We start from the raw sequence: 21,851 nt of genomic DNA on the forward strand, positions 1-21,851 counted from the left end.
TTCGCGTGTTTTTATATTCGGTGGTTCGAACTCGCTGCGTAGCGTGGCGTGGATGTCGTCGTTTTAGTGGGAGGCAGTCCCGTTGTCGTGAGCGTTGCGGTGTTTTTTGATTTGATTGCGGTTTGGGGCACGTGCCGATTTGTTTGCCAAGGACTACCACTACCACCACCATCCCATCACCACCACTACCATCACCACCACTACCATCACCACTACCATCACCACTACTACTACCACCCCATCATCACTACCACCACCACTACCATCACCACCACCCCACTACCACCACTACCACCACCACTACCACCACCACCCCATCATCACCACTACCACCACCACTACCACCACCACTACCACCACCACTACCACCACCCCATCACCACTACCACCACCACTACCACCACCACTACTACCACCACCCCATCACCACTACCACCACCACCACCACTACTACCACCACCCCATCATCACCACTACCACCACCACCACTACTACCACAACCCCATCACCACTACCACTCTACCACCACCACCCCATCACCACCACTACCACCACCACCACCACTACTACCACCACCCCATCGCCACTACTACCACCACCACCCCATCACCACTACCACCACCCCACCACCACCACCACCACCCCACCACCCACACCACCACCACCCCCCCACCACCACCACCCCACCACCACTACCACCACCCCATCATCACCACCACCACCACCCCATCATCACCACCACTACCACCACCACCACCACCCACACCACCACCACCCCCCCCCCCACCACCACCCCACCACCACTACCACCACCCGATCATCACCACCACCACCACCACCCCATCATCACCACCACTACCACCACCACCACCCTACCACCACCACCACCACCAGAAATGACCATCCCGGCGTCTGTGGCCGCGAGCCTGTGCCGCCTGGGCAGGCGAGACCACGTGAGTACAGTGGGGGGGGGGGGTGGGGGGGTGGGGGTGGAGGGGTGGGGTGGGGTGGGTGGGTGGAGGTGTGGGTGGTGTGGGTGGGTGGGTGGGTGGAGGTGTGGGTGGGTGGGTGGAGGTGTGGGTGGGTGGGTGGAGGTGTGGGTGGGTGGGTGGAGGTGTGGGTGGGTGGGTGGAAGTGTGGGTGGTGTGGGTGGGTGGGGGGGTGGGTGGAGGGGTGGGGTGGGGTGGGTGGAGGGGGGGGTGGGTGGTGTGGGTGGGTGGGTGGAGGTGTGGGTGGGTGGGTGGAGGTGTGGGTGTGTGGGTGGGTGTGTGGAGGGGTGGGTGGGTGGGTGGAGGTGTGAGTGGGTGGGTGGAGGTGTGGGTGGGTGGGTGGAGGTGTGGGTGGGTGGGTGGAGGTGTGGGTGGGTGGGTGGAGGTGTGGGTGGTGTGGGTGGGTGGGTGGAGGTGTGGGTGGTGTGGGTGGGTGGGGGGGTGGGTGGAGGGGTGGGGTGGTGTGGGTGGGTGGAGGTGTGGGTGGGTGGGTGGAGGTGTGGGTGGGTGGGTGGGTGGAGGTGTGGGTGGGTGGAGGTGTGGGTGGGTGGAGGTGTGGGTGGGTGGGGGGTGGGTGGAGGGGTGGGGTGGGTGGGTGGGGGGGTGGGTGATGTGGGTGGGTGGAGGTGTGGGTGGTGTGGGTGGGTGGAGGTGTGGGTGGTGTGGGTGGGTGGGGGGGTGGGTGGAGGTGTGGGTGGTGTGGGTGGGTGGGGGGGTGGGTGGAGGTGTGGGTGGTGTGGGTGGGTGGGGGGGTGGGTGGGTGGAGGGGTGGGGTGGGTGGGTGGGGGGGTGGGTGGTGTGGGTGGGTGGATGTGTGGGTGGGTGGGTGGAGGTGTGGGTGGTGTGGGTGGGTGGGTGGAGGTGTGGGTGGGTGATGGGTGGAGGTGTGGGTGGGTGATGGGTGGAGGTGTGGGTGGGTGATGGGTGGAGGTGTGGGTGGGTGATGGGTGGAGGTGTGGGTGGGTGGGTGGGTGGGTGGGTGGAGGTGTGGGTGGGTGGAAGTGTGGGTGGTGTGGGTGGGTGGGGGGGGTGGGTGGTGTGGGTGGGTGGAGGTGTGGGTGGTGTGGGTGGGTGGGTGGGTGGAGGTGTGGGTGGGTGGGTGGAGGTGTGGGTGATGGGTGGAGGTGTGGGTGGGTGATGGGTGGAGGTGTGGGTGGGTGATGGGTGGAGGTGTGGGTAGGTGGGTGGGTGGAGGTGTGGGTGATGGGTGGAGGTGTGGGTGGTGTTTGTGGGGTGGGTGGGTGATGGGTGGAGGTGTGGGTGGGTGGTGTTGGTGGAGGGTAGGGGTGGTGTGGGTTGGTGGAGGTGTGGGTGGAGGTGTGGGTGGTTTGGGTGGAGGGTAGGGGTGGTGTGGGTGGAGGGTAGAGGTGGTGTGTGTGGGTGGGTGGAGGTGTGGGTGATGTGGGTGGAGGTGTGGGTGGTGTGGGTGGAGGTGTGGGTGGTGTGGGTGGAGGGTAGGGGTGGTGTGTGTGGGTGGGTGGAGGTGTGGGTGGTGTGGGTGGAGGGTAGGGGTGGTGTGGGTGGGTGGGTGTGGGGTATGGGTGGTGTGGGTGGAGGTGTGTAGGGGTGGTGTGGGTGGGAAGGGATTGCCTGCTAAACAGACAGCTCAGTTTGTCACAACGAGATCACTCGCAACTGAAGCCTCTTGCAATTGCTGCTTTGTCCACAACCGTCAGCCGTCAGTTGTGCAGTCGGAAGCCACTGGAGCCATACACTTTGTAAACCATCGTTTCATTTAGAGCAGCTTGTTGTGTTTAGTTCGTTGTCCTTCCCCCACATACTCACACAGAGACACACACACAGACACAGAGAGTCACACATACACAGAGACTCACACAGACACACACACAGACACAGAGACACACACACAGATACAAAGACACACACATACACAGAGACACACACACAGAGACACACACACATACACACAGACACAGTGACACACATACATACACACATACACAGACACACACACAGACACACACACATACACAGAGACAGACACATACACAGACACGCACACATACACAGAGATGCATACACAGAGACACACACATACACAGACACACACACACATACACAACAACAACAACAACAACAACCGCCATTCGCCACTAAGTGGTGGTGACGTCACCACGACGCTTGTGCCAGGCCATGTGCACCCTGAGGCCACGTGAAGTGTCGAACGCCCGCTGGCAGGAGGTCACGGGGCAGACCCAGGTGCCACGGGTCGACTGACCGAGATGACCGAGATGACTGGCTGATGCACCACCTGTGCCCCCTACTGTGCCAACTTGCTGTGCTTTAGCCACCCGGCGCTCCGCTCGTTGTTGTGAGCGTCGCTCCTCCGCCCTCCGTTGTTGTTGGAGGGCGACTGCCTCCAACTGCCCAGTAGCGTCCTTCACGAGCCTCCTCCACTGAGGCCGATCTTGACACCGCTGGTACCAGTCATCGGCAAGTCCACTCAGCTCCACGTCCTCCTGTGCCACATCACTCCATCTCTTCTCTAGCCCGTGCCGCGCCCGTTTAGCCCCCTCGATCCGGCCGAACAAAAGCTGTTTAGGCATGCGGTGGCTGGGCATGCGGGCTACATGACCCAGCCAACGCAGCCTTGCCTGCCGGAGGAGCTCACTGATGGGACTTTGCCCAGATCTTTCAAGGACTTGTGAGCTCCTCACACAATCCAGCCTGGTTAAACCCAGGATGGATCGTAGGCAGGCCAGCCTAAATGAGACAGACACACATACATAGACATGCACACATACACAGAGACACACATAGACACACACACATACACAGAGACACATACACAGAGACACGCACATACACAGAGACATGCACACATACACAGAGACACACACATACACAGAGAGGCATACACAGAGACACACACACACAGAGACGCACACACACACAGAGACACACACAGACACAGAGACGCACACATACACAGAGACACACACACACATCGAGACACACACACAGAGACGCACACACATACACAGAGACGCACACATACACAGACACGCACACACACACACAGAGACGCACACACACACACAGATGCACAAATACACAGACACACACAGACTCACATAGAGACCCAGACTCACACAGACACCGAGGCTCAGAGCCTAGGGGCACCCCCAGTGGCAGCTGTCTCTGTGCATCAGCCTGTCAGTAGCAGGGGTGGTGATGGTTGCCGCTGTGTGGTCTAGCCGCGGGGCACGCCCATGGTCTCCCCCTGTTCTACAGAGTGAGAGAGTGGAGTTTGTCTGATCTAACACCGAAAATAGATGTTTTCCTTTCGCAAGGAATCAACTGCTGCATTGAGCGAACGTTAACAAACGCCCTCCGACAATATTTGCGTTCCACCATCGGAACCTTCTTTGCCGGTAAAAAATATGATAATACTAGATTTGAAGCTTTCGTGACTGCAAGGAATCATATTAGGTTTTTTCGGTAAAGTCACGTAGTTAAAACATCAAAATTAATGAAAATAAAATAAAACAAAAATCACGACGTTTCGGAGGCAACACAAGTCTCCGTCATCAGGTGGGACTGTCACACTTGATGCAGCTAATTCGGCTGTGACGGTCCCACCTGATGACGGAGACTTGTGTTGCCTCCGAAACGTCGTGATTTTTGTTTTATTTTATTTTATTTTCATTAATTTTGATGTTTTACCTACGTGACTTTACCGAAAAAACCTAAGAATAAAATATGATAATAGTTTTTTTACCCTTTTATCTGGCAACAAAACTGACACCTTTTTTTACAAGGTGTCAGTTTTTAAATCCTTTATATTAAGTTCGCTTGCTTGCTTAGGACCGTGCAAATCTTTCGGTCGTTTTTTAACCCACTTGCCGTGATCCAATCGAGCTGACATTTTCCACACAGACTCGTTGTGCGTGACAATGTATTTTCGTGAAAATTTTTTTCCAAAATGTTACACTTTTTAAGACAAAAATATTATATGTAATTACCAATTGCTTAATGGTGGCAGGCAATCATCTGACCCATAGGTGGCAGCCATCTCAAGCCAGAGGACGAGAGGACTCTAGCCGCCACGCATATAAAGGATTTATAGTGAAAAACTTTGTTTTTACGGGTTATACTTATGTGTCAGTTTTGTTGCCAGATTGAAGGGTAAAAAAACAATTATCATATTTTTACTGGCAAATGAGGTTCCAATGGTGTAAATGCTTAACCCCGAGCTCTCATACTCTGATGGTGCGTTGTCTTTGAGTTGTGCGCCTTTTGGCGTCATCTGGTCCAACACCATGTGAGACTAGGCTCTAAGGAAAGCTGTCTCGGGTGTGGACCAATCAACTTCAAGGACAGTGCATACATTATCAGAGTTGTGTTTTTTGTTTGCATTATGACTGCAGGTATTGTGGTCTATGCAAACATGACTCCTTGTAAAAAAGGTGTCAGTTTTGTTGCCAGATAGAAGGGTAAAAAAACAATTATAATATCCGCGTTGTCTGTGAAGCTGATTGGCCTACACCGACTGCCCAGCGGCGTTCTTCACAAGCCTCCTCCACCGTCACCATGACCACTGTTATCACCACCATCACCACCATCACCGTCGTTATTATCACCGTCATCACCACCACCACCGTCAACACCACCACTGTCATCACCACCATCACCGTCATCACCACCGTCACCAACACCCTCACCACCACCACTGTCATCACCACCGTCACCGTCATCACCACCGTCACCAACACTGTCACCACCACCACTGTCATCACCATTACCACCACTGTCATCACCACCACCAGCACTGTCATCACCACCGTCACCACCATCACCACCACTGCCACCACCGTCATCACCATCACCGTCACCACCACCGTCGTCATCACCACCACCACCGTCGTCACCACCACCGCCATCACCACCGTCATCACCACCGTCACCAACACCGTCACCACCATCACCACCAGCCACCTCTAATCCCCCCCCCCCTCCCCCACGTTTCGTTGCGTTCACCGCAGAAGTACCGCTACCAGGATGAGGACGGCTCCCCGCCCCCGGACCACAGCCCGGCTCACCGTTTCCTGGAGGCTCCGCGCGGCGTGGGTCCTGAGCTGGTGCACGTGTCGGAGAAGAACCTTTCCCAGCTGGAGAGCGTCCACGGGCTTGTCGCACACTCGCACATCTCCCCGCTCAAGGTGAGCGCTTCGGTTTGCAATTGAAACGCCGAGTTTTGAAGGAGTCGCGCGGGGTGTTTGATTGCGCGCACGCACGCACGCACTCACTCACTCTGTAGAACAGGGGGAGATCACACAAACTCCACTCACTCACTCTGTAGAACAGGGGGAGATCATACAAACTCCACTCACTCTAGAACAGGGGGAGATCATACAAACTCCACTCACTCGCTCTGTAGAACAGGGGGAGATCATACAAACTCCACTCGCTCACTCTGTAGAACAGGGGGAGATCATACAAACTCCACTCACTCACTCAGTAGAACAGGGGGAGATCATACAAACTCCACTCACTCACTCTGTAGAACAGGGGGAGATCATACAAACTCCACTCGCTCACTCTGTAGAACAGGGGGAGATCAAACAAACTCCACTCACTCACTCTGTAGAACAGGGGGAGATCACACAAACTCCACTCACTCACTCTGTAGGACAGGGGGAGATCACACAAACTCCACTCACTCACTCTGTAGAACAGGGGGAGATCACACAAACTCCACTCACTCACTGTGTAGAACAGGGGGAGATCATACAAACTCCACTCACTCACTCTAGAACAGGGGGAGATCATACAAACTCCACTCACTCACTCTGTAGAACAGGGGGAGATCATACAAACTCCACTCACTCACTCTGTAGAACAGGGGGAGATCATACAAACTCCACTCGCTCACTCTGTAGAACAGGGGGAGATCACACAAACTCCACTCACTCACTCTGTAGAACAGGGGGAGATCATACAAACTCCACTCACTCACTCTGTAGAACAGGGGGAGATCATACAAACTCCACTCACTCACTCTGTAGGACAGGGGGAGATCATACAAACTCCACTCACTCTGTAGAACAGGGGGAGATCATACAAACTCCACTCACTCACTCTGTAGAACTGGGGGAGATCATACAAACTCCACTCGCTCACTCTGTAGAACAGGGGGAGATCATACAAACTCCACTCACTCACTCTCTATAACAGGGAGAGATCATACAAACTCGACTCACTCACTCTGTAGAACAGGGGGAGATCATACAAACTCCACTCACTCACTCTGTAGAACAGGGGGAGATCATACAAACTCCACTCACTAGCTGTGTAGAACAGGGGGAGATCATACAAACTCCACTCACTCACTCTGTAGAACAGGGGGAGATCATACAAACTCCACTCACTCACTCTGTAGAACAGGGGGAGATCATACAAACTCCACTCACTCACTCTGTGGAACAGGGGGAGATCACACAAACTCCACTCACTCACTCTGTAGAACAGGGAGAGATCATACAAACTCGACTCACCCACTCTGTAGAACAGGGGGAGATCATACAAACTCCACTCACTCACTCTGTAGAACAGGGGGAGATCACACAAACTCCACTCACTCTGTAGAACAGGGGGAGATCATTCAAACTCCACTCACGCACTCTGTAGAACAGGGGGAGATCATACAAACTCCACTCACTTACTCTGTAGAACAGGGGGAGATCATACAAACACTGCTCACTCTGTAAAACAGGGGGAGATCACACAAACACTGCTCACTCTGTAGAACAGGGGGAGATCACACAAACTCCACTCACTCTGTAGAACAGGGGGAGATCACACAAACTCCACTCACTCTGTAGAACAGGGGGAGATCATTCAAACTCCACTCACGCACTCTGTAGAACAGGGGGAGATCACACAAACACCGCTCACTCACTCTGTAGAACAGGGGGAGATCATACAAACTCCACTCACTCACTCTGTAGAACAGGGGGAGATCACACAAACTCCACTCACTCACTCTGTAGAACAGGGGGAGATCACACAAACACCGCTCACTCACTCTGTAGAACAGGGGGAGATCATACAAACTCCACTCACTCACTCTGTAGAACAGGGGGAGATCATACAAACACTGCTCACTCTGTAAAACAGGGGGAGATCACACAAACACTGCTCACTCTGTAGAACAGGGGGAGATCACACAAACTCCACTCACTCTGTAGAACAGGGGGAGATCACACAAACTCCACTCACTCTGTAGAACAGGGGGAGATCATTCAAACTCCACTCACGCACTCTGTAGAACAGGGGGAGATCACACAAACTCCACTCTCTCTGTGAACAGGGGGAGATCACACAAACTCCACTCACTCACTCTAGAACAGGGGGAGATCATACAAACTCCACTCACTCACTCTGTAGAACAGGGGGAGATCACACAAACTCCACTCACTCTGTAGAACAGGGGGAGATCATTCAAACTCCACTCACGCACTCTGTAGAACAGGGGGAGATCATACAAACTCCACTCACTTACTCTGTAGAACAGGGGGAGATCATACAAACACTGCTCACTCTGTAAAACAGGGGGAGATCACACAAACACTGCTCACTCTGTAGAACAGGGGGAGATCACACAAACTCCACTCACTCTGTAGAACAGGGGGAGATCACACAAACTCCACTCACTCTGTAGAACAGGGGGAGATCATTCAAACTCCACTCACGCACTCTGTAGAACAGGGGGAGATCACACAAACACCGCTCACTCACTCTGTAGAACAGGGGGAGATCATACAAACTCCACTCACTCACTCTGTAGAACAGGGGGAGATCACACAAACTCCACTCACTCACTCTGTAGAACAGGGGGAGATCATACAAACTCCACTCTGTAGAACAGGGGGAGATCATACAAACTCCACTCACTCACTCTGTAGAACAGGGGGAGATCATACAAACTCCACTCACTCACTCTGTAGAACAGGGGGAGATCATACAAACTCCACTCACTCACTCTGTAGAACAGGGGGAGATCATACAAACTCCACTCACTCTGTAGAACAGGGGGAGATCATACAAACACTGCTCACTCTGTAAAACAGGGGGAGATCACACAAACACTGCTCACTCTGTAGAACAGGGGGAGATCACACAAACTCCACTCACTCTGTAGAACAGGGGGAGATCACACAAACTCCACTCACTCTGTAGAACAGGGGGAGATCATTCAAACTCCACTCACGCACTCTGTAGAACAGGGGGAGATCACACAAACACTGCTCACTCTGTAGAACAGGGGGAGATCACACAAACTCCACTCACTCACTCTGTAGGACAGGGGGTGATCACACAAACTCCACTTTCTCGCTCTCAAGGTGATCACCTCCAATGTCGTCGTTTAAATTGAATCGCTTAACCGCAGGAGGTGCCGATTTCTTCGTGTTCAATGCCACTTTGTTGAGTCGTCATTCACTGCTTTACACACATCCGTCCGTTTAACACGTAGGCTTTCGCGACCAATGTTATTCATAATCAACGTTTTTGGGTTTAGATCGCCGCGTTATTTATAAATGTGTCGTAACCCTCCACCACCCGACACGGCCAATCAGTAAAAATGTGTCACGTTGACAAAAGACAAAATAGTTCACTGCTTTAGCCCCAGTCCGGTGCGTTGAAGCCACAACATTTACAATTTGAGTAGCACGACGTTTTTGAGTTTAATGAGTTAATGATGACGTCTATATAAGAACGGGAGACACAGCAGAGCCCCTCACCATTCTGGCGAATTGCCCGATGATGCTGGATGCACTTACCAGCGAAACGTCGTGCTACTCAAATTGTAAATGTTGTGGTTTCACGCTTCAACACACCGGACTGGGGCTAAAGCAGTGACACTTTTTTGTCTTTTGTCAACGTGACACTTTTTTTACTGATTGGCCGTGTCGGGTGGTGGAGGGTTACGACACATTTATAAATAACGCGGCGATCTAACACCCAAAAACGTTGATTGTGAACACATCCGTCCACATATCCGTCGAAGGCGATTTGGTGATATCTGTCTGCTCATATGTCTGTCTATAGTTTTCCGGTTAGATTTTTTGTTGCTATTTCATTTATACCTGATGACGATGACGATGATGATTGCTTGTGTTGCAAATCGAAACGTCGTAGTATGCTATTATTTAATTCATGATTTTATCTTCATACGTCACTTTACCGAAAGAACCAAAGAATACATCCTGCAGTCACGAAAGCTCCAAAATTAAGATCATTCCCTTACACTTTACACACGTGCCCCCCCTACTGGACATGCAGTATAAGTAACTTTTGTGTTTATGATAGAGGTTTTTTTTGGAGGGGGTTAGATCGCGTATATAACTATATAAATGTGTCGTTAAAACCCGCCACCACCCGACACAGCCAACTAGTGAGGGTTGTCACGTGGACAGAACGTGGCCAATTCGTTACTAGTACAGCACTAGTGTGTAGTGTAGTGTATAGTGTAGTGTATAATGTAAAATAGTGTAGTGTCTAGTAGTGTAGTGTATAGTAGTGTAGTGTGTAGTAGTGTAGTGTATAGTGTAGTGTATAGTAGTGGAGTGTATAGTAGTGTAGTGTGTTGTAGTGTATAGTAGTGTAGTGTGTAGTAGTGTAGTGTATAGTGTAGTGTATAGTAGTGTAGTGTATAGTAGTGTAGTGTGTAGTAGTGTAGTGTGTAGTAGTGTAGTGTAGTAGTGTAGTGTATAGTGTAGTGTATAGTAGTGTAGTGTGTAGTAGTGTAGTGTATAGTAGTGGAGTGTATAGTAGTGTAGTGTGTTGTAGTGTATAGTAGTGTAGTGTGTAGTAGTGTAGTGTATAGTGTAGTGTATAGTAGTGTAGTGTATAGTAGTGTAGTGTATAGTGTAGTGTATAGTAGTGTAGTGTATAGTAGTGTAGTGTATAGTAGTGTAGTGTGTAGTAGTGTAGTGTATAGTAGTGTAGTGTATAGTAGTGTAGTGTGTAGTAGTGTAGTGTATAGTGTAGTGTATAGTAGTGTAGTGTGTAGTAGTGTAGTGTATAGTAGTGTAGTGTATAGTAGTGTAGTGTATAGTGTAGTGTATAGTAGTGTAGTGTGTAGTAGTGTAGTGTATAGTGTAGTGTATAGTAGTGTAGTGTATAGTAGTGTAGTGTATAGTAGTGTAGTGTGTAGTAGTGTAGTGTATAGTAGTGTAGTGTATAGTAGTGTAGTGTGTAGTAGTGTAGTGTATAGTGTAGTGTATAGTAGTGGAGTGTGTAGTAGTGGAGTGTGTAGTAGTGTAGTGTGTAGTAGTGTAGTGTATAGTGTAGTGTATAGTAGTGTAGTGTGTAGTAGTGTAGTGTATAGTGTAGTGTATAGTAGTGGAGTGTATAGTAGTGGAGTGTGTAGTAGTGTAGTGTGTAGTAGTGTAGTGTATAGTAGTGTAGTGTGTAGTAGTGTAGTGTATAGTAGTGTAGTGTGTAGTAGTGTAGTGTGTAGTAGTGTAGTGTGTAGTGTGTAGTGTATAGTAGTGTAGTGTATAGTAGTGTAGTGTGTAGTAGTGTAGTGTATAGTAGTGTAGTGTGTAGTAGTGTAGTGTGTAGTAGTGTAGTGTGTAGTGTGTAGTAGTGTAGTGTGTAGTAGTGTAGTGTATAGTAGTGTAGTGTATAGTAGTGTAGTGTGTAGTAGTGTAGTGTGTAGTAGTGTAGTGTGTAGTAGTGTAGTGTGTAGTGTGTAGTGTATAGTAGTGTAGTGTATAGTAGTGGAGTGTGTAGTAGTGTAGTGTATAGTGTAGTGTATAGTAGTGTGTAGTGTATAGTAGTGTAGTGTGTAGTAGTGTAGTGTGTAGTGTGTAGTGTATAGTAGTGTAGTGTATAGTAGTGTAGTGTATAGTAGTGTAGTGTATAGTGTAGTGTATAGTAGTGTGTAGTGTATAGTAGTGTAGTGTATAGTAGTGTAGTGTATAGTAGTGTAGTGTGTAGTAGTGTAGTGTATAGTAGTGTAGTGTGTAGTAGTGTAGTGTATAGTGTAGTGTGTAGTAGTGTAGTGTGTAGTAGTGGAGTGTGTAGTAGTGGAGTGTGTAGTAGTGGAGTGTATAGTGTAGTGTATAGTGTAGTGTATAGTGCAGTGTATTGTAGTGTAATAGTGTACTCTGTAGTGTGTAATGTATAGTGTAGTGTATAGTAGTGTAGTGTACAGTATAGTGTATAGTGTAGTGTAATAGTGTAGTCTATAGTGTAGTGTATAGTAGTGTAGTGTATAGTGCAGTGTATTGTAGTGTAATAGTGTACTCTGTAGTATAGTGTAGTGTATAGTGTAGTGTACAGTGTAGTGTACAGTGTAGTGTATAGTGTAGTGTATAGTGTAGTGTATAGTGTAGTGTATAGAGTAGTGTACAGTGTAGTGTATAGTGTAGTGTACAGTGTAGTGTATAGTGTAGTGTATAGTGTAGTGTATAGTGTAGTGTACAGTGTAGTGTATAGTGTAATATACTAATACAGCACTAACGTGTGTGTTGGACAACCCAACCAAAACATTAACACTCTGAGCACGACCAGTAATCGCAACCATCTTCACCAGCCGACAGCCACATTTGTGTCGAAGTCCTCCGCCTGCCTCGTTCCTGATGTCGAGGCGTGGATGTGGTGACCACGCTTCTGCGCTCTTACACAATGTGGGTGTGTGTGTGTGTGTGGGGGGGGCATTACGGAGTCAACGTACATTGTGGATGACATCGGTCGCGAAAGCCTCGGGTGTTAAACTTCTCCGTTTCAGGTGACTGTCCATAAATGACGTCACGCGGTTTTGGACGATTTTTGACCTCCCCCCCCCCCCCCTCTCTCAGAGGTCGCAAACGGGTTTTGATTCCTTACCCGTCCGTACCCGGCCGCACCAGGGTCGCAAACGGGTACCCTACCCGATACCCGGCTACCCGTACCCGATTGCGACTTCTGGGATGAAGCCATGTTGCAGGCGCGGGTGGGTTGATTCTAGGAACTTGAATTGTGAGAAGAGACAAGACGTTGGGAAATGAGTGACAAACGGTTACTTACCAGTGACTCACGGCCTACCCGTACCCGGCCACACCAGGGTCGCAAACGGCTACCCGTACCCGTACCCGGCCGGGTAAGGGTAGCCGGGTATCGGGTAGGGTACGGGTATCGGGTACCCGGTTGCGACCTCTGGGATGAAGCCATGTTGCAGGCGCGGGTGGGTTGATTCTAGGAACTTGAATTGTGAGAAGAGACAAGACGTTGGGAAATGAGTGACAAACGGTGACTCACCAGTGACTCACGGCCTACCCGTACCCGGCCGCACCAGGGTCGCAAACGGCTACCCGTGCCCGGCCGGGTACGGGTAGCCGGGTATCGGGTAGGGTACGGGTATCGGGTACCCGGTTGCGACCTCTGCCCACCCTTCAAATATGACGTCACGAAGCTCTGCCCCCCCCCCTCCAAAACGATATTTTCATTTTGAAAATAAAACACGCTTCAAATCGCTTTAAACTATTGTCATTGTAGTGCGTGTTTAACGTGGCGCTGCACTCTGATGTTGTAGGAGTGTCGTTCTAACAATTAGTGTTGTTATAAACAATTCTACATTTACTTAAAGTTGCGCATTTTGATGTGACGTCATGTTTCTCAAACCCCACCCACCCCCTCCCCCCCCCCTCGTCACACATCGTCACAAATGTCTGACCCCACCCCCCCCCACACCTCTAAGTGCGTGACGTCATTTATGGACAGATCCCCTAGGATGTCCACGTGTTAGGCCACTTTGCCCGGTAGTTTATTTTTCTCCACGGAGTTTGTTTGCCGTTCCTATACGCAGCACTGCTATCGCGTTTGTTGTGCGTTGTGGTTGTTGTTGTTGGTGTTGTTGATGTTGATGTTTCTTATTGGTTCTTTCGGTAAAGTCACGTAGAAGGGAAATAATAAAATAATAAAAATTTAACAATAAAATACAATTCTCACGGCGTTTCGGCCACAACGCAAGCAGCCGTCCTCAGGTGAAGAACAGGTCTGTCGGGAAGACAGAGTCATTAGACTCGTTGTGGCCGAAACGTCGTGAGAATTGTATTATTTTATAATGTTTTATTTTTATTATTTTATTATTTCCCTTCTATATAAACCATAATAAAAGAATAATTGTTTTATGTGTTATTTTTATTATTTTATTATTTCCCTTCTATACAAAAATAATAAAAAATGTATTTAATTGTGTTTTCTTTTTATTGTTTTATTATTTCCCTTCTATATAAAACATAATAAAATAAGTATTTTAAAACATAATAAAATAAGTATTTTATTATGTTTTATTTTATGATTTTATTACTTCCCTTCTACGTGACTTTACCCAAAGAACCAAGAAGATGAATCCCTGCAGTCACGAAAGCTTTAAATCGAAAAGTTGTTGATGTTGTTGATGTTGTTGATGTTGTTGATGTTGTTGGAACTGTTGTGGGACCACCCCCGCGTGGTCCCCGACTGGACTGTCTGTGAAGTGAAGAGCTTCATAGATCATCGGATTTCTCCTCCTTGCTGTGTAACTACACCATTCTGGCTCTGTGCGGGGGGCGGAGTGGGTGGGGTGGGTGGGGTGGGTGGGTTGTTGACTAGGTGGGTGGGTGAGTGAGTGGTTGACTGGGTGGGTGGGTGAGTGGTTGACTGGGTGGGTGAGTGGTTGACTGGGTGGGTGAGTGTTTGACTGGGTGGGTGGGTGGTTGACTGGGTGGGTGGGTGGTTGATTGGGTGGGTGGGTGGTTGACTGGGTGGGTGAGTGGTTGACTGGTTGGGTGAACGGTTGACTGGGTAGGTGAACGGTTGACTGGGTGGGTGGGTGGTTGACTGGGTGGGTGGGTGGTTGACTGGGTGGGTGGGTGGTTGACTGGGTGGGTGGGTGGTTGACTGGGTGGGTGAGTGGTTGACAGGGTGGGTGGGTGGTTGACTGGGTGGGTGGTTGACTGGGTGGGTGGGTGGTTGATGGGTGGGTGAGTGGTTGACTGGGTGGGTGAGTGGTTGACTGGGTGGGTGAATGGTTGGCTGGGTGGGTGAGTGGTTGACTGGGTGGGTGAGTGGTTGGCTGGGTGGGTGGGTGGTTGACTAGGTGGGTGGGTGAGTGGTTGACTGGGTGGGTGAGTGAGTGGTTGGCTGGGTGGGTGAGTGAGTGGTTGGCTGAATGGGCGCGTGTGTGACTGGGTCATCCTGAAATGAGTACCTGAGTGGGTGGATGAGTGGGTGGGTGGGTGAATATGTGGGTTGGCCGGTGAGTGAGTGCGTGAGAGAGTGGGTCAGGGAGTGAGTGTGTGAATGAGTGAGTGTGTGAATGAGTAAGTGATTGATTGAGTGAGTAACTGGGGTGGGTGGGTGATGGTTTCGTTGTGACCTGCAGGGCAGTGCTGGTTGAACAGTGTGGTGGATGCGATGACGCAGTCAAATGTCTGGCAGCCCGAGTCAGAGTGGCCAGATGTTATCTCTCTCTCGCCTGGTATTGAGAAGGTTGTGGGTTCTATTTCGACCTTGACGATGCCTCTATTAAGGATTCTGCCTGTGTGTGTGTGTCTCTCTCTCCGTGGTGTGATGTTGACTACCTCGTCTGGTGTATACAGGAGGGCGTGGGTTCCATCCCGACAATGACGATGCCTGCTGCTGTTGTTGTATATTTGGAGTCTGTGTCTCTCTCATCATCATCATCACGGTGGCTAGGAGATGTTGACTACCTCGCCTGGTGTGCAGGAGGTCGTGGGTTCGATCCCGACCCTGACGATGCCTACTGCTGTTGCTGTATATGTGGAGTCTGCGTCTCTCTCTCATCATCACGGTGGCTAAGAGATGTTAACTACCTCGCCTGGTATACAGGAGGTCGTGGGTTAGATCCAGACCCTGGCGATGCCTGCTGCTGTATATTTGGAGTTTGCGTGTCTCTCTTGCTGTGGTCAGCGTGGATTTTTCTTCGGGATCCTCCTCATGTGCGTGCGTAAGTGTGTTAAGTGTTGTGTTGTGTGCGTGTGAGAGTGTTGTGTGCGTGCGTGTGTGTGCGTGTGAGAGTGTTGTGTGTGTGTGTATGTGTGTGTGTGTGTATGTGGTGTATGTGTGTGTGTGTGAGAGTGTTGAGTGTTGTGTGTGTGTGTGAGGGTGTGTATGTGTGTGTGTGAGTGTGTTGTATGTGTGTGTACATGTGTGTGTGTATGAGTGTATGTATGTATGTATGTGTGTGCGTGTGTGTGTGAATGTGTGTGTATGTGTGTGTGTGTATGAGTGTGTGTTTGTATGAGTGTATGTATGTGTGTGTGTATATGTGTGTGCATGAGAGTGTTGTGTGTATGTGTGTGTGTGTATGAGTGTGTGTGTATGTAGTGTATGTAGTATATGCATGTGTGTATGTGTGTGTGCATGCGAGTGTTGTGTGTATGTATGTGTGTGTGTATGAGTGTGCATGAGAGTGTTGTGTGTGCGTGCGTGAGAGTGTTGTGTGTGCGTGTGTGAGAGTGGTGTGTGTGTATGTAGTGTATGTATGTATCTGTGTATGTGTGTGTGTGTATGTGTGTGTATGTGAGTGTATGTGAGTGTATGTGAGTATGTGTGCATGTGTGTGTGTGCGTGTGCATGAGAGTGTTGTGTGTATGTATGTGTGTGTATGTGTGTGTGTATGAGTGTGTGTGTGTGTGAGTGTGTGTATGAGTGTATGAGTGTGTGTGAGTGTGTGTATGAGTGTATGTGTGTGTGTGTGCGTGTGCATGAGAATCGGCGCTCATCAATATTTGAGAGGCTGCCTCTCCGTTTGCCCGAGCGGCGTGCGCTCGCCCCGTCCGGCCAACTCGCGGAGAACTCGACACAAACCACGTCCCTCAACATGCCTCCGTGTCGGTGGCAATGCCGTACTTGCGTGAGCGCGTGCGTGCGTGCGTGTGACGGTGTGTGACAGAGTGAGTGTGTGTGTGTGAGAACATGTGACGGTGTGTGACAGAGTGAGTGTGTGTGTGTGTGAGAACATGTGACGGTGTGTGACTGAGTGAGTGTGTGTGTGTGAGAACATGTGACGGTGTGTGACAGAGTGAGTGTGTGTGTGTGAGAACATGTGACGGTGTGTGACAGAGTGAGTGTGTGTGTGAGAGAACATGTGACGGTGTGTGACAGAGTGAGTGTGTGTGTGAGAGTTAGAATATGTGACGGTGTGTGTGAGAGTGTTAGAATGTGACCGCGTGTGTGTGTGTGACAGTGTGTGTGAGTGTGTGCGTGTGTGTGAGAGTGTGTGTGAGTGTGTGAGAGAACATGTGACGGTGTGTGTAAGAGTTAGAATATGTGACAGTGTGTGAGAGCGTGTGTGTGTAAGAGTTAGAAGATGTGACAGTGTGTGTGAGAGTTATAATGTGGCTGCAGCCGCCACTGCCCGCCACAACCGCCCTTCCACCCTTCACTGCCTTGCTCCAGGCCACAGCAGGCCACAGCAGGCCACAGCAGGCCACAGCAGGCCACAGCAGGCCACACCGGGGGGTGTGGCCGGGGCTGTGCGTGCCGTAGCAGCTGCACGGCCCACCTGGGGAACGCCCTCGCCGCTGGCCCCACGTCGATTCGTTGCGATGGCGCTTTGTGTGTTTTTGACGCTGCGGCGTCTTCTGCACCGAGTCTCGGGGGGGGGGGGGGGCTCTTGGGGGAGGGTCCTGCCGTGGTTTTTGTTGTCAGGAAGAGGGGGGGGGGTAGGGGGGGTGGCGATTGCTTTGCCCCCCCCCCCCCACTCACTCAGTGTGTAATTCCAGACTGAGTGCTTGAGTGGGCGGGTGACTGAGTGAGATGGTGGTATGGTGGGTGGGTGAGTGAGTGATCGAGTGAATGGGTGGGTGGGTGGGTGAGTGATCGAATGAATGAGTGGGTGAGTGGGTGGATGGGTGGGTGGGTGAGTGGGTGGGTGGTTGAGTGGGTGAGTGGGTGGGTGGGTGAGTGAGTGGGTGAGTGGGTGGGTGGGTGAGTGGGTGGGTGGGTGGGTGACTGAGTGAGATGGTGGTATGGTGGGTGGGTGAGTGAGTGATCGAGTGAATGGGTGGGTGGGTGGGTGAGTGATCGAATGAATGAGTGGGTGAGTGGGTGGATGGGTGGGTGGGTGAGTGGGTGGGTGGTTGAGTGGGTGAGTGGGTGGGTGGGTGAGTGAGTGGGTGAGTGGGTGGGTGGGTGAGTGGGTGGGTGGGTGGGTGAGATGGTGGGTGGGTGAGTGGGTGGTCGAATGAATGAGTGGGTGGGTGGGTGAGTGGGTGGGTGAGATGGTGGGTGGGTGGGTGAGTGATCAAATGAATTAATGAATGGGTGAGTGAGTAAGTGGGTGGGTGGGTGAGTGGGGATGGTGGGTGAGTGAGTGATCTAATTAATGAATGAGTGGGTGGGTGTCTGAAGGCTGAGTCGACCTAGGGGAGGACCGTGACCGGTTCAGATTATCTCTATCACCGGTGTTGACCGTGAACGGGAATCGAACTCGGGTTGCCGTGTTCATAGCGCAGCGTTGGTTACCACTACACCACCGCTCCCCACACACACTCACTCACACTCCAATACACGCTCACACTCCCCTCCACTCGCACTCACTCATCTCTGTCGGGATCGAACCAACGACCTCCTGTAGACCAGGCGAGGTAGTCAACATCTCCTAGCCACCGTGATGATGATGAGAGAGAGACGCAGACTCCAAATATACAGCGGCAGGCGTTTTCAGGGATCGGGATCGAACCCACGACCTCCTGTACACCAGGTTAACGCTCACCCCTCAGAGTGGAGTTTGTATGATCTCCCCCTGTTCTACAGAGTGAGTGAGTGGAGTTTGTATGATCTCCCCCTGTTCTACAGAGCGAGTGAGTGGAGTTTGTATGATCTCTCCCTGTTCTACACAGTGAGTGAGTGGAGTTTGTATGATCTCCCCCTGTCCTACAGAGTGAGTGGAGTTTGTACGATATCCCCTTGTCCTACAGAGTGAGTGGAGTTTGTATGATCTCCCCCTGTCCTACAGAGTGAGTGGAGTTTGTACGATATCCCCTTGTCCTACAGAGTGAGTGGAGTTTGTATGATCTCCCCCTGTTCTACAGAGTGAGTGGAGTTTGTATGATCTCCCCTGTTCTACAGAGTGAGTGAGTGGAGTTTGTATGATCTCCTGTTCTACAGAGTGAGTGGAGTTTGTATGATCTCCCCCTGTTCTACAGAGTGAGTGGAGTTTGTATGATCTCCCCTGTTCTACAGAGTGAGTGAGTGGAGTTTGTATGATCTCCTGTTCTACAGAGTGAGTGGAGTTTGTATGATCTCCCCCTGTTCTACAGAGTGAGTGAGTGGAGTTTGTGCGATCTCCCCCTGTCCTACAGAGTGAGTGGAGTTTGTACGATATCCCCTTGTCCTACAGAGTGAGTGGAGTTTGTATGATCTCCCCCTGTCCTACAGAGTGAGTGGAGTTTGTACGATATCCCCTTGTCCTACAGAGTGAGTGGAGTTTGTATGATCTCCCCCTGTTCTACAGAGTGAGTGGAGTTTGTATGATCTCCCCTGTTCTACAGAGTGAGTGAGTGGAGTTTGTATGATCTCCTGTTCTACAGAGTGAGTGGAGTTTGTATGATCTCCCCCTGTTCTACAGAGTGAGTGGAGTTTGTATGATCTCCCCTGTTCTACAGAGTGAGTGAGTGGAGTTTGTATGATCTCCTGTTCTACAGAGTGAGTGGAGTTTGTATGATCTCCCCCTGTTCTACAGAGTGAGTGAGTGGAGTTTGTGCGATCTCCCCCTGTCCTACAGAGTGAGTGGCTCATTCCGTTGCGGAAATTTACAGCAGCAGCAATCTCACTAATCGAGCACGTCGCGTTTCATCTGAAACGTTTAAGCGGCAGAGAGACGCATCACGCCCACGCCGCTTGTGGCAGGAAACGATCATCGAACCCCCCGCTCCCCCACAATCCCCCACAATCCCCACAATCCCCCACAATCCCCACGCTCCCCCACAATCCCCCACAATCCCCCCGCTCCCCCACACTCCCCCACACTCCCCCACAATCCCCCACAATCCCCACAATCCCCCACAATCCCCCACAATCCCCACGATCCCCCACGATCCCCCACAATCCCCCACAATCCCCCACAATCCCCACGCTTTCCCACAATCCCCCACAATCCCCACGCTCCCCCACACTCCCCCACAATCCCCCACAATCCCCACAATCCCCCACAATCCCCCACAATCCCCACAATCCCCCACAATCCCCCACGCTCCCCCACAATCCCCCACAATCCCCCACAATCCCCACAATCTCCCACAATCCCCCACAATCCCCACAATCCCCCACAATCCCCACGCTCCCCCACAATCCCCCACAATCCCCCACAATCCCCCACAATCCCCACGCTCCCCCACAATCCCCCACAATCCCCCACAATCCGCGTAACTTTAGAGGCGCCCCCTCCACACCTCTCGCGACGTCGCCAGCGGCGGTGTTAGCGGAGCTGCGGTGGTGGTTGTTGTGGTGGTTGTTGTTGTTGTGGTGGTTGTTGTTGTTGTGGTGGTGGTTGTTGTTGTTGTTGTTGTTGTGGTTGTTGTTGTTGTTGTCGTGGTGGTGGTGGTTGTTGTTGTTGTTGTGGTGGTGGTTGTTGTTGTGGTGGTGGTTGTTGTTGTTGTTGTGGTGGTGGTGGTTGTGGTGGTGGTGGTGGTTGTGGTGGTGGTTGTTGTTGTGGTAGTGGTTGTTGTTGTGGTGGTGGTGGTTGTTGTGGTGGTTGTTGTTGTGGTGGTGGTGGTTGTTGTGGTGGTGGTGGTGGTGGTGGTTGTTGTGGTGGTTGTTGTTGTTGTTGTTGTGGTGGTTGTTGTTGTGGTGGTGGTGGTGGTTGTTGTGGTGGTTGTTGTTGTGGTGGTGGTGGTTGTTGTTGTGGTGGTGGTGGTGGTTGTTGTGGTGGTTGTTGTTGTTGTGTTGGTTGTTGTTGTGGTAGTGGTGGTTGTGGTGGTGGTGTTTGTTGTTGTGGTAGTGGTTGTTGTTGTGGTGGTTGTTGTTGTTGTGGTAGTGGTGGTTGTTGTGGTGGTTGTTGTTGTGGTGGTGGTTGTTGTTGTGGTGGTGGTGGTTGTTGTGGTGGTTGTTGTTGTGGTGGTTGTTGTTGTGGTAGTGGTTGTGGTGGTGGTGGTGTTTGTTGTTGTGGTAGTGGTTGTTGTTGTGGTGGTGGTGGTGGTTGTTGTGGTGGTTGTTGTTGTTGTGGTGGTTGTTGTTGTGGTGGTTGTTGTTGTGGTGGTTGTTGTTGTGGTAGTGGTTGTTGTTGTGGTGGTTGTTGTTGTTGTTGTTGTTGTGGTGGTGGTCGTGGTGATGACGGGTGAATGAGCGGGGAGTGAGGACCGCCCCATCGACCGCTCCCACCGGCGCTCGCTCGCACAGCCTCACACCGCAGCAGTACGCGCAGACCACGGTGACAGTAGCAGCAGCAGCGGTGATTGTTGTAGCAGCAGCAGTAGCAGCGGCAGCAGCAGCAGCAGCAGTAGCGGTGGTTGTAGCAGCAGCAGTAGTGGTGGTTGTAGCAGCAGCAGCAGTAGCAGTGGTTGTAGCAGCAGCAGCAGTAGCAGCAGTAGTGGTGGTTGTAGCAGCAGCAGTAGTGGTGGTTGTAGCAGCAGCAGCAGTAGTGGTGGTTGTAGCAGCAGCAGCAGTAGCAGTGGTTGTAGCAGCAGCAGCGGTAGCAGCAGTAGTGGTGGTTGTAGCAGCAGCAGCGGTAGCAGCAGTAGTGGTGGTTGTAGCAGCAGCAGCAGTAGCGGTGGTTGTAGCAGCAGTAGCAGTGGTTGTAGCAGCAGCAGCGGTAGCAGTGGTTGTAGCAGCAGCAGCAGTAGCAGTGGTTGTAGCAGCAGCAGCGGTAGCAGCAGTAGTGGTGGTTGTAGCGGCAGCAGTAGC

General features: G+C 51.2%; 1 protein-coding gene across 1 annotated transcript in view; it reads left to right on the plus strand.

Moving 5' to 3' along the window:
* Positions 1-21,851, plus strand: part of LOC144739755 (uncharacterized) — a gene marked incomplete at its 3' end in the record, with an annotated part of 130,317 nt that overhangs the window by 65,269 nt on the left and 43,197 nt on the right. The window contains exon 4 of the mRNA XM_078622657.1: positions 5,996-6,172. Coding sequence (XP_078478783.1) covers positions 5,996-6,172 — 177 coding nt within the window. The remainder of the gene's footprint in view (positions 1-5,995; positions 6,173-21,851) is intronic.

The sequence above is a fragment of the Lampetra planeri genome, unplaced genomic scaffold (genome assembly GCF_965212315.1).
Source record: "Lampetra planeri unplaced genomic scaffold, kcLamPlan1.2.h2 scaffold_169, whole genome shotgun sequence".
Classification (NCBI taxonomy): Eukaryota; Metazoa; Chordata; class Hyperoartia; order Petromyzontiformes; family Petromyzontidae; genus Lampetra; species Lampetra planeri.